The sequence below is a fragment of the Brachionichthys hirsutus genome, chromosome 19 (genome assembly GCF_040956055.1).
Source record: "Brachionichthys hirsutus isolate HB-005 chromosome 19, CSIRO-AGI_Bhir_v1, whole genome shotgun sequence".
NCBI classification, from domain to species: Eukaryota; Metazoa; Chordata; class Actinopteri; order Lophiiformes; family Brachionichthyidae; genus Brachionichthys; species Brachionichthys hirsutus.
In genome coordinates, this window is record NC_090915.1 from 1,629,353 (window position 1) to 1,643,089 (window position 13,737).

General features: G+C 52.4%; 1 protein-coding gene across 1 annotated transcript in view; it reads right to left on the bottom strand.

The window, feature by feature from the left end:
- Positions 1–5,449, bottom strand: part of rapgef1b (Rap guanine nucleotide exchange factor (GEF) 1b) — a 10,543-nt gene extending 5,094 nt beyond the window's left edge. Inside the window, exon 1 of the mRNA XM_068753123.1 lies at positions 4,937–5,449. Within this exon, the coding sequence (XP_068609224.1) occupies positions 4,937–5,449 (513 nt within the window). The remainder of the gene's footprint in view (positions 1–4,936) is intronic.
- Positions 5,450–13,737: the final 8,288 nt, after the last annotated feature.

Sequence of the window (13,737 nt, forward strand, 5' to 3'; positions counted from 1 at the left end):
CCAGCGGCGCTGCACAGCGCTTCAGAGGGAAACAGCTCGGAGGAGAGACAAGGGTCCAAATCAGAGACCTTCTCCGCAGGTCCGGCGTCTCTTTTTCTGCATAAAACAACATTTGAGTGCAGCTCAAACCAAAGCCGAGAGAAAGCAGCTAGCAGCAGCTAGCAGCAGCTAGCAGCAGCCCAAAGACGAACAATCAATAGAAACAATCTCCTCCTGAGCTAGCTATACGTGAGCCCCAGCTCGCCGTTCATCGTTGTCCCACCGTTGTCTTCCTCGTATGAAACAAACAAACGCCGTCCCGGGTCTGAGGGAAGCCGTCTGAGCTGCTGGAGTCCTGGAGAGGCGACTCGCTACAGGAACGAGCGGACGAAGTCGTTCTAAGCTACGTGACATAAAGGAACGTCTTCCGGTCCTCGGAAGACGTTAAGGATGTTTCGGGAAATTGTTCAGGCGTTATACTCCATTGTTCCGAGCGTCTGAAAACGCTCATCCATCCATCCACCCATCCCTCCATCCATCCATCCATCCATCCTCTCCATGGAGGAACTCGATTCCCATCACGCCTCTACCCATATCCACCCTCTTTCTTTCCGCCCACCAGATCTAATCCTTCCCTCTTGTAGCCCACACACACACACACACACACACACACACACACACACACACACAACTAATTACAGCAGGGCTAAAACTGAATGGGAGCAGCAAACCTCTCATTCTGTGGGAGGATGAAATGCTGTCTAACCTCAGACCGAGAGCAGGAGCTAGCCCGGTGCGACGTGAGGAAGCACAATCATCCGGGGGAGCCTTTGTAATCACATTACTTTAGCTCCTCCTCCGCGTTTAGGTGATGGACAGCGCTCACTATTTCTGACATTTCAGAAAGAGCTCAGCAAACACGAAGCCACCGAAACGAGCTACGCTTCAGCTTCAGCCCCTCGGAATGCCCGGGAAACGACTCGGTTTAGCTCAGCTCCTAACGGCGAATACGCAGGTAGACGCGGGGGGGGGGGGGGGGGGGGGGCTAAAATAAGGGCCAGGTGGATCCATCGACTGTCCAGAGAGAGAGCAGTCTGCAGGCTAACAATCCCAATCTGTGGGAAAATAAAGATGCTAATCTGCAAACGCTCCATTTCAGCAATCCCAAGTAGATTCCTTTCTAGTGAAGATCAAACAACCCTTAAAGGTTCGTTCCATGGAGCACCAGGCCAGGGGGTTGCCGTGGTGATGAAACTCCTGGTGACGACAGTCCATCAGTCTCCTGCTGCAGCTCCGTGTCCACGGGGTCCTCTATCTGCATGCTATGGTAACCCTGACCCTTAACCCCACACACACACCATGACCCTTAACCCCACACACACACCATGAACTTTAACCCCCTGAACTTTGCCCCCACGCACACATGACCTTTAACCCCACACACCCTGACCTTTACCCCACACACCCTGACCTTTAACCCCCACACGCCCTGACCTTTAACCCCACACGGCCTAACCTTTAACCCCACACGCTCTGACCTTTAACCCCACACGGCAGAACCCCGCTGACGTGCAGCGGACTTTCCGTGACCATGTTTAGTCATCTGTCTACAAGACGAGAGGACTCGGAAACTTTACCGGCTGTGAAGGATGACCGGGCTCACGGGAGGATGACCCCCCCCCCCCCCCCCCCGCCCCCGCCCGCTTCATCACCGACAGCCGTGGGGCTAGCGGGCAAGCAGCGTCCCTGCTCGGGTCCGAGCCCGTCAGAAGCACCCAGAAAGCTGCCACGTGCGCAGCGTTCGAGTCAACACAAACACGCACGACAATATTGGGCGTGAACGCGTTAGCTAGTGAAGCTAACACTTAGCCGTGGCTAGCATCCGTTAGAAAACCATCTCAAAGGTTAGCCAGCTGTGAATGGGGGGGGGGGGTAAATAAAAACAACCGCCCCGACTAGGAACGCGGGCGGAATCCAGCCGCCTGCTGCCGTGACGCGTCATTTCAACGGAACGTCCCGCAAGGCCCAATAAAGCCTCCATTTACCCCGAAAACCAGCGACCAGCAGCCCCCCGTCAGCGCGGCCCGCAGCCCCGTCCTTTAGCCCGCCGGGGCCGGTGGGGGGGCCGGCGCGGGTCCGTTACGCGTCCCGCCGAGGCGGACTCCAGCCGGGCAGCTCTTACCTTGCTTGCTCTCTATTTTTCCCGACATTTTCGTCGCCAGCAGCCGTGCCCCCCCCCGCGGTCCAACAGAACGGTGCTTAGTCGAGCCTCGCCGAACGCCTCCTCGGATTATTCCGTCATTGTACCGGCGCGGCCGTGCGATGATTCCTCCGGTAACTCCGTGGATCCGCCGCCCGCACGCATCGGTGCGGTCAAAAACCGTCTCCGTCCGTCTCCGGGTAATGTTCACTGGATACGCACGCTACACGCGCGCACACGCACACACGCACACACGGGCTGCGTTCGTGTGTCGAACCCGGAGGAGCTCGCGCGGGGCGACAGCGCCCCCGCGTGTCAGGAACTAGTCTCATCCCTCTGTCAACAAGAGGATGGGTGTGTTTCCATCGCAGCTCAAATATGTGCAACAAATCGGTGTGTCGGTTCCAGGGTGTGGAAAACACGCCTTCACCGGAGCCGCGGAGCGCCGGTAACCGTTAACCCCTTCCTGACAGCAGCATCCCTGAGGAATGTTGGCCCGTTCCTCCCGGGAAGCGGATCGTCCTGCTTCCTGCTGATGGGACAGTATTTTTGTTCTTCTTACATCAAAGTAACATCGTGTCAGGAATGACGGACAAAGTCAGACACGCAGGAGGTTTCAGATTTCACGGATACGCAGAAATACTTCAAATTCTGTTCTTGTCTTCGGTCTAACGCTGTCAGCCAGGAAGTTATATAGTTATACTGGTTATACTGTTATATAGTTATACTGTTGTATAGTTATACTGTTATATAGTTATACTGCACCTGCTCAAACATCCGATCACGATGATATTCAGCAACATTTTACATTTTACAGATCAAAATGTACTTTTGGTGCAAACGAATGCTCCAGTCGGGAAGGGTCAAATTTCAAACGTGTTATTTTGCGTTCACGCTGACGGACGGCGAGCACGCCGTGTGACAGCTGCAGGAGGCGTCGCTTGGCCTAGTTAAAGCGATCGTTCTCGACCTCACCATTGATCTCGGCAGCGCGTCGATGAGGAAATGACGGCGGCTGACGGGTCGATAGAACAGCCTCAGCGGTTCTGAAGCGAGAATCGACCGATCGTTGGCTGAAAGAGAGAAACGACAAAAGGGATGCTAAAAAAAATCACTGATTTGCATGCATCAATGATAAGATGAAAAGATGTCAGGCTCTAACGCGATGCCACGGGGGGGGGGGGCACTTTGAGGTCTCTGCTTCTCCCCAGAATAATAGATTCCTCTCATTATTTCAGTATAATAATATAACTTTTATTTTTGTTTGTCTTAGTTTATGCAACATGTTTTGTTTTTCTTCTATTCTGAGGAAATAAGAAACGTAATTCATTTCTCTGAACATCTCACATTGAGGATAAAACGTCTGCTCCCATTAGACAGCCCCCCCCCCCCGTTATTGGTGCGGATATCTCAGCGTTTCTTAATATAGTTCTTTTTTGCTCCGTGATTGATCTTCCCTCTGCTCGCCGCCTTGCAGCACGTTTTCCTCTGTCGGCTCAGGTTTCATTGTTCCTGACGAACTGATCAAACAAAATCTCAATCTTCCGTCGGTCCAGGTTTTCCTGCACCGAACTATTCAGCCTCTCAGGTTTGGGATTGAATCTCCACACAGATAAATCCATGGACAGCTGAGGGGAGCTCGGGGCATCCTGAGATCCCCGTCTCTCAATAATACATGCTCTCTCTCTCTTTCCAGTTATCCTCCTGCCTACCTTTAACTTTGAAATACTCTTACAGCTGAGGGGAGGAGGAAGAGGAAGAGGAGGAAGACTCCTGAATCAAAGGCAGCAAACGGCTGACGAGGGCTTCTGCCCATTTAAAGCTGCTCATCATCCATTAAGAAGCAGCCCTCTAGTTCATGTTTCTGCGCGTGGAGACGGATCGAGCCGCCCTGTCATCTCGTCTATGAATAATTGATCCGATTGAAATGATCTGCATCCTCGGAGTGATCTGGGTTAGCTTGTGCTGCACATATTAAAACGGCGACTAAAGGAGGTCATTATGCATAAGCTTTGTGCCATTCTCGTCATCGTCATCATCATCATCATCATCATCATCATCATCATTTGCATGTAATCAGCTGTCAAACTGGCGCTGGAGAATCAGAGGTTCATATTTTCACCGCCTGTCATCATGGCTGCTCCCTGGTGCTCTTGCTTGCACAGCAGCAACCACGCCCTAAAAACAAGTGCAAAGTGCTCCCTGCGTGTGCGTGTGTGGGTGTGTGTGTGTGTGTGTGTGTGTGTGTGTCGTGTGAGGAAGGACTGGAATGCCTTCCCCGAGCTAAGATAAAGTCACACAGTGAAGGCGGACTTGTCGAGACAGGAGCTTCCTCGCGGTGCGTGAGGTGAAGGTTAGCGCAGTGTGTCCGTGTGATCATTCGTTCACGTGGATCCACGTCTTTAAAAACAAGCTTGCTTGGTTCTCGGAGGGTGGAACGTGTCGGGGAACCCTGCTGCATGTGTCGTCGTTCATTTCGTCACGCAGGCCACAAAGGTGCAGCATGAAACGCCTCGGCCGACCTCAGCGCTGCTCTAATGCTTCCTGCCACGAGGTGGCGCTCGTGAACTGCTCATTGATCGTGCACTGATGAAACTCAAACCCAGAAAGAGTAGCTTCGTGTAACACGCCCTGGCAACACAAGCTTTAAACGGGATTTAAAGAAATCATAAAGGAGTTCTGGACGAACCGCGGCGAGGCCTCCGTGGGACGTCTGGACGAACAGCGGCGAGGCCTCCGTGGGACGTCTGGACGAACAACGGCGAGGCCTCCGTGGGACGTCTGGACGAACAGCGGCGAGGCCTCCGTGGGACGTCTGGACGAACCGCGGCGAGACCTCCGTGGGACGTCTGGACGAACCGCGGCGAGGCCTCCGTGGCACGTCTGGACGAACCGCGGCGAGGCCTCCGTGGCACGTCTGGACGAACCGCGGCGAGGCCTCCGTGGGACGTCTGGACAAACCGCGGCGAGGCCTCCGTGGGACGTCTGGACGAACAGCGGCGAGGCCTCCGTGGGAAGTCTGGACGAACAGCGGCGAGGCCTCCGTGGGACGTCTGGACGAACCGCAGCGAGGCCTCCGTGGGACGTCTGGGCGAACCGCGGCGAGGCCTCCGTGGGACGTCTGGACGAACAACGGCGAGGCCTCCGTGGGACGTCTGGACGAACAGCGGCGAGGCCTCCGTGGGACGTCTGGACGAACCGCGGCGAGGCCTCCGTGGGACGTCTGGACGAACCGCGGCGAGGCCTCCGTTTCTGTGCCAAACTTTCCATCAAATACACTTGAGCACGTCTCAATCTGATCAGATTAGCAAAGGAAGCATCAATCAATCAGCACGGGATCGAAGTGCACGATGAATGTGGGAAGTTTCACACGTACCGAGCTTGCGTTTGATTGGTCAGCTGGGCGTTGTCAGCAGCGTTTGATCTCGGCGGCGGTGGGCGTGTGATGCGGAGCTCAAACAGTTTGAGGCTCGGTTGACCTTGGCCGGCGCCCAGAGGTCAGGCCCGCTGTCTGTCTCACATCTGAGAGCTGTGGGGAGAGACGAGGATCAGCTCGGCTTAAATCACTGAATACATTTACCGAGGGGGGGGGGGGCTCTGGTAGAACCAGCAGAATCTTTTTAGTCACTTCCTCAGAGTGCATGATTAAAACATAAATAAAATAAACTGTGGTTTATATCACCAAGTCTTCTTGTTTGTTTTTCTGTTTTAGAATAGAATAGAATAAGCAATACAATATTTATATTAACATCAAACATAAATGCAGACGACTCACACATTAAACTTATTGTAGGACAGAACACGCACACACATGCACACACTGCGTTTCCAGAACACTGTCCCGTCACCATGACAGTGAAGGTCTCCCTCCCTCTCTCTTTTGTGCCCCCCCCCCCCCCCCGCCCCATCGCTGCCCTGATTGACATTTAAGTCTCCACCCGGGGCATCGAGCATGAAATGGGAGCGGCTGCAGGGGTGCACAGTGAGACCGGACCCCTCCCTGGTGTCGGAGCACAAAGCAGGGGGTGCGATGAGGTGACCCTTCTTCAGATTAGCATCCTAGCAGCAAACGGCGCCTGCCTAAATGCCAGCGCTCCTCCTTCCCTTTATTTCGCTCAGCAGGTCGGAAGCATTCTCCCGGAGCCTTGAAGCTCTTCCCTTTTGGGACACTGAATGCTCCCCCCCCCCCCCTGCTGCACACATCTTGCAAAAATATCACCCCCCCATCATGGGTACCTAATAGACCCGCCTCATGTGTCAGATGTGTTTGAGTCAGGGGTAGGGGGTCCTGCTGAAGCCCCCCCCCCCCCCCCCGTTTTGTTGGTTTGTGTCCTAAACAGAAAAGTGCTTGAACACATGGATGTAAAGTTTGCTGTGCTGGAAGTGGGACGCGTTTGGGAACAGACCAAACTGCCTCCACGGGACGGTGACAGGCCATTATTAAGGACCGCCCCACTTACCGCCACACCGCCACACGCCTGAAGCCAGCGATCTGAGCATGTCACCAAACGACCAAACAGCAGACGCCTTCGACCCGGGCCGATAGCAACGGGCCGATAGCAACGGGCGGGCGCCCCCCCCCCCTACACACACACACACACACACCCTGACACCCAGAACAAGAGGCCATATTTTCTCGGCTACAGTTGAACTTTTTGAGGCTTCATAAAGTCCACCTAAACCCGGACCTGCAGGAGCCCAGGGCGATACAGATTAGAGCGTAATATGGATTGATCCCTCCCCCTCCTCCCCCTCCTCTTCTTCACACGTACTGGATGCGTGGGAGTGCGCACACATACACCGTGTGCTACAGAATTTGTGTGAGCTTGTTTCCACACCCTCCCCAGCCTGTTTTAGGTTCCTTCCCCCTCCTCCTCTTTTTATTTTTTTATTCTGTGAGATTAATTCCTCTCCTTCCGTGTTCGGGCTGTCGACTTTGGGTACAGAGTCATTTTTTAAAGGCCGCGGTTCCCGAGGACGGGAGGCTGATTGAGTCGTGGCCTTTTCTGAGTGGGTAAGGAACAGGATTAATGCGTAACTCCTGAAAGCGGGAGAACACGTCCCGTGTGAGAGGGTTAAATAATGATGGAGAATATTATGAACAATAAATCTGTTGGGAATAAAAAATAAAGAAATCAGTGTGACCTGCATACATGTGGTTTAAAAAACAAAAAAGTAAAACAAAGATAAGATGAAATTAGAAAAGAAGAACTACTCACGTGTGCGACTGATCATTCTCTAAGCTCCGCCTCTGGATCGCGATTGACCAATCACAGCTTAGAAACTAATGTTAAACCTGTAATACGCTGACCGTGTTGTTCTTTAAGTCTGACTGGATTGAGAAAGATGATTTTAAAATGGTTAAATATTAAAGTTGATTGTAGCAGTGAACTCCCGATGAAAAGGCCATCCTTATTATGATTATTATTATTTTACTAAACATCTGTCTCAAGTCGTTTATGTAATATTAGCTTCAGCTAACAATCTGACATCATCTGATTAACTCTGATGCATCGGACAATATTTACACGCGTGCATTAAATATTCCCAAATCAGCCGATGAAGTTGCTTTCCAGAGGAGTGAAAGCTCATTCCCAATCCCAGCAGCACGCCGGCCGGCCGAAGGAGAGTCGATCTGCATTCGGGGGGGGGGGGGGGGCGTCTTGAGAAGCAATCTCCTCAACAAGGGAATGAATCAGAGGTTGGGCTGCACTTTCTCATGAACTCCACCCAACAGTCTCCCTCCCTCCCCTCTCCTCCGCTCCCCTTCTTCATCCTCCCCTCTCCTCCCTCTCCTCCCCTCTCCTCCGCTCCCCTTCTTCATCCTCCCCTCTCCTCCCCTCTCCTCCGCTCCCCTTCTTCATCCTCCCCTCTCCTCCTCTCTCCTCCTCTCTCCTCCTCTCCGTGACCACTCAGAGCTGAATAGCTGATTAAGCACACATTGATTACTGCAGACTCATTAGCATCCTGTTTGCGTTCCAGCCCCCCCCCCCCCCTCCCCGACCGACCACACACACACACACACACACTGCTTCTTTCACTGAGCCTCCTTGTTGCTCTGATTCAAATGGATTAACAAGCACAATATTCCTGCCCGAGACAGGAAATCACTGAACACTTGTCAGGGAGCCTGCGATCATTGACCCCCCCTCTCTCTGAACCTGCCCCCTGACCCACCCTTGCCCCACCCCCCCCCCCGTGTCCACGAGCTTTTCATCCAACCTGAAGCAGCTCTTCCTCTGCGTGCCGCCATCCCATCGACACTTTCTCATTTGCATTACTTTCCGTGTTCAATCAGACAGGCGTCTGATGTCATGGCTTCCTCACACATTATCGTGCACATATGCACACGTGCACACGTGCACACGTACCGTGTGTCAAATCAGAATGAGGCGTTCATCTCCCCGCCCCCTGCAGGGTTCTGGTCCGGCACCGCAGGGTGCCGCCCAGGTCCAGCCCGTACATTTGAGCAGCAGCGTCCGTTTGTGGTGATTATGCACAGCGTTTGTGCATCGAGGCACATTTTCTGCTTACAAACAACATATAAATCTTGTAAAACTTTTTCCGGGGGGGTGTGGAAAACTTATTCCCAAAGGGACACGCAGAGTACATACAGCTCAGGAGACGAAGATCAAAATATCCACTGGAAGTGAATCAATAGAGACTAAAATACGTGCGTCCGGGTAGCCGTCCAATTATGACACCGTTTTATTCAAATAAAGGACAGAGAAAATAAATGTGTTGCTGATTCCTCCGTCTGCCATCTGTTGCTGTGAGATTCACACCGAGGGACGAGGGGGGGGGCTTCTGTGCGTTTCTGATGGGAGAAACCTCCAAAGGGTTGTGGGTTCTGTTGAGTTTAGAACCCATGAAAGACGCGTGTGGCGTGTAAGCCCAGGTGTGGGACGTCCAGGTAGAAGCAGCAGAACGCGAGTGACGATTGTGGTGGTCCGTTACGCTCCAGCGCCTTCACGGAGGTTCTGCTCCGGCTGCTGGGGGGGCCCTCTGGAGGGTGATAAATAACCCGGCGGGCCTGGAGCCCACGGCTCAGTCGGCGCTCCAACAATGCCATATTACTGCATTAATATTTAAGGCCTGCCGCTTCCCTAGCCGCCGTTCAGACAGCTGGCTCAGCCCGGCGCTCGGCGGGACGCCATACATGTTGCTGCGTTAAAAAAAAAAACACGAAGAGAATAACCAAATTCTAGTAAAAGTACTTCCTTTTGAAGCGAATGAAACGAGATGCAATAATCATACTGTCATGTCGTCATGGCGACCTTCGACAGTTCATCCCTGAACCCAAACGAGCCTTGAACAAGGTGTTGCGTTCAGTGGACAGATGGGACAATCTGAAAACGTGATGTCTGACAAGGCGACACATGGCGCCTGATAAAGAAACCTCGCCGATCCGTTCGCTCGCTGGCACCAAATCAGAATCAGAATCAGAATCAGAATCACAGAAAGGACACTTTGAAGGACTGACCAAAGCGTTTGGAGGAAGAGGCTCCTTTTGTCTCCCGCAGGAGAAAGGAGATTGGAGTAGATTTGTGGGAGGAGGTAACAGCTGGCAGAGAGTGGGCGGAGTTCAGGGCTTCACGGGCCCAAATATAGAACCTGCAGGTCGCATTAACGGTGACAAATATCCCGAGTCTCTCGGCCCGTTTCAGCTGCTCCAGTTTCTTTGCACAATCTAAAGTCTCGGATTCTAAATAAGTAATATAATAACTAGAAAATCACTCGGAGAGCACAGACCTCCCCCAAGCAGCTCGCTCCCCTCCTAACTGGATCTACATGGTGATCTGGATCAGCACCAGAAGGTTCTAGATTGTTCTTCTGTATTTTTAACTGATTCTTGAATCCATAAATGGGTTTAATGGTAGAATGTAATATTTGTTCCTGACCTCATTCTGGATCAGAACCAGGAGACGTTTTGGGGGATTGTTGGGGGACGGGCTGACGGAGCAGCAGATTAGCAGGGGGCAGTGTCTGCCGTGTGTGTGCGTGTGTGTTTATGGCGTGCGTGTGTGTACAGGGACGTTTGCCATCGCCGCGATGGAAGGAACAGATGGGCGGGGGAAGTGGACTCCTGCGGCGCTTAGGATCAGAGTGCCGCCTACGTTCCACCCTGGGCCCCGGTTACCCACTACAGCACATGGAGCCGGTCCAGCACCAGCCCATCATGGGCCAGCCCCCCACGCCATCTGTCTCCGAGGACAGACAACCCCCCCTCCTTCCTCCTCCCTCTCAGCGCCGTATCCTCGCCAGCCCCGCCATGCAGATCCAGAAACCAAGAAAGCAGGCCCACCAGTTAGACGGGTGTTACATGTTGCGTTTCAGAGCGCCGGGAAGACGGGAGTATTTTGGAGTGATGACTCAAGGAGGAGAGGCGGAGCCAAAAGCGATAAAAGACTTAGTAAAGTAAATAAGATGCGTGTTTCTGCAGGTAGCAGGAATAACCCCCAGGTTCAAGTCACATGATGCGGCCGCTTCGTTTCCTCGCTGCCCTCCGTTGGACTTTATTGTTGTGGCGCCGCTCCTCTGCGGTTCTTCCTGAACTCGTGTGTTCCTGCGTTCACTTTGACCTTTCACTTATTTCATGCTAATAAAAAAACACACAGATATGCGCCGGATGGCGGCCTGCTTGATGTAGCTGCACTGATACGGCCGGGTGAAAACTTTGGCGCGTCTTAATTGCTGGTCGCTTCGTCAGACGCCCCCGGCCCTCTAATGGGGGGGGGGGGGGGGGGGTGTCTGATGTCTCACGATGCCCTGCCTCTCTGGTGTCTGAAAAATTAATGAGCCAACGCGGCATTGAAGCTATGACCCCACGCTGGGTGGGGTGCAGTAAGGGCCGATAATGAGGGACAAATCCTTGCAGGCGAGAGGACGGCGGTGGGTGGGGGGGGTGTTTGGAGGCAACCGCAGCGGGGGGGGGGGGTTCAACGTTAGCCGGGGGGGCGGTGGAGGAAAGGGAGGCGGAGAGGAGGAGGGGAAGAAAGACGCAGCTCGAAACAGCTTCATGAAAACCTGAACAGCTGGACGTCTGGTGGGTTGCGTGTCTGTTCGGAACCGCCGGACCTCGCTCAGAACCTGAAGGCTGTTCTCATTAGACCGACACACACACTCGTCAGGCATCCTCCTGTAATGGCGATGGAAAGGGGGTGTTAATTTAGTCCAAGACAAACAACTACCCCCAGAGCCGGCTCTAGGCATAGGCGAACTAGGCGGTTGCCTAGGGCGCCACCAGCTGGAGGGGGCGCCACTCCAAGCCTCGAAAAAAAATTATATAAAAAAATAAATAAATAAATAAAATGAAAATAAACTAATAATAGTTATAATTTATAGCCCCAACGGGCGCCCTTTTCTCATGCTCTGCCTAGAAAATAAAAAACAAACAAATACAGAAAAAATTAAAAACAACACCGCCCCCTCGTTGTTTGTCATTCTTGGTATGACCTGAAACACAATGCCTTGACCGTCCAAGGAGAGGGGGGGGGGGGGGGGATTTATCAGTGCGCACCTCAGCTAGACCATGACAGTTGCTGCTGCAGAGAGGAGCTTCTCCAAACTAAAGCTTATAAAAACTGACCTGAGATCCACGACGAGAGCGTCTCAATGGACTTGCTTTAATAAGCATAAATCATGGTTTCAAGACAGGTATCATTTGATGATACCATCGATGCCTTTGCCGCAAGGAAGTCCAGACGTGTAAAATTTTAAATGTAAGCTATAATGCAAAATTATTTGCTATGTATCTGTTTTGCATTGTTTGTGTGGAAGCTGTCAGGACTTTTAATTTCCTCTTAATCTGAACAGTAACCCTGTTTTATTTCTGTTTATTTATTTTATTTTATTATTTGTATTGTATAGCGTGTGCTAGTTGTTTTGAAGAATAATTAAACTTTTAAGGTCCGTCATATGGCTGTTGTTATTAATGGTTTATATATATAATGTTTGCCGTGTATGGGGGGGCGCAAAATCATAATCTCGCTTAGGGCACCAAAATGGCTAGGGCCGGCTCTGACTACCCCCTCTGTGTTATATTCATAAAGCTGTGAACAGACTGAACCCCCCGGCCAGGTCCAAATCTCCCACACGCTGCCTGTGGCCGCTCGGCTCTGTCACTCCAGCCCTCGTTTCTCTCCCGGCCGCTGATTTATCGTTCTGGTACCGAGAGCTCGTTCTGCCTCCTCTTTTCTCCTAATCGCACACAGGTCCGGTAAACGTGTGCTTTCTGAACGCCGTGTCCAGACATGGAGGGCGCCGGCGGCGCCGCATTAATCCCCCGGCTCTCTGGAGAGCGGCGGATCGATCGGGCCTCTGTGTGGTTTGTCACAGGTGATCAGGGCGATTGGGACGCTGCTCGAGTACGTTATCCGGTTCCCCCCATTCACTTCCTGTCTTTTATATTGAGCTCCCATCAGACTCCTCCCTTTCACAGCATCAACGTGGGCTAATATCACGCTGAGGTCACGTCCTATCTGTCCGGAGACGTTTTCAGCGTCAGACGGAGTTATATGTAATAGTTTTACAGAAACCCCACGGTGGGGGGGTTTATTTCTAGCATCTTTAGACAGAGACTACTTATATTTGACATTGAGGGGATTTAGATTCTCGGCGGTGTGTTTAAATTATATCTCTTCAGGTTCCTCAGCCCCGAAGTCTCTCAGCAAAAAGAAATCTGTCAACAGTCGGACGAACCCAACACGAGGTGGTCGGTCAAACCCCCCCCCCCACCTGCCGCCGTCAGCATCACATCAAACATTCATAACCTGACCTGGCCTTAGAGCGGAAACTCTTAAAACCCCTGAAACCGTGCTGGAGGGTGAACATTAATGTACGGGGGGGGGGGGGGGGTAACAGCTTTAAAATATTAACCTCTTTATAACAGCTTGATGGCTTAATCGCCAATCGATACCATTGTGCAGTGGCGGGGGCTGGTGGGGAGCAGGATGGTGGCGATGAAAAATGCATGAGGCTGGGGCTGAGGTGGGGGGGCAGAAAATTAAACCCTGCCTGCTGCATTTGCTGAGTTGCAGCAATGGAGCTGGTGTGTGTGTGTGCGTGCATGTGTGCATGTGTGTGTGTGTGTGTGTGTGTGTGCGTGTGTGTGTGTGTGTGTGTGTTTTGCACCTGAGCGAGACAAATAAAAACACTCTGGGGATCAAAGCTCCAAACAAACTGGGGTTTTAAACCATTACCAACTTCAGTCCAGCTTCATTTGAGTCGCCCCCTGCATCCCATATTACCCCCCCCCCCCCCCCATCCTACTGCAGGCTGGGAGATGCCATCACTAAACTGCACCGGGGTGGGGGCTCCTGATAAGCTAATGTTAGCTATGAAGCTAAAATCCAGCCTATTTTTAGTGCAACCACAATTCCCATCTTGTTAGAACGGACCGGCCTCGTCTTCTTCTCGGTTAGGAAAGATTAAAGACCCCCCCCCGCCGCCCCGCCCCGCCCATACCAATGAAAAGAATAAATATTGAAGGACGTCTTAAAGCAGGAGTTTAGATTTGCCTTTAAGACAAGAAGGTGATTTAAGGATTTCTCACTCTG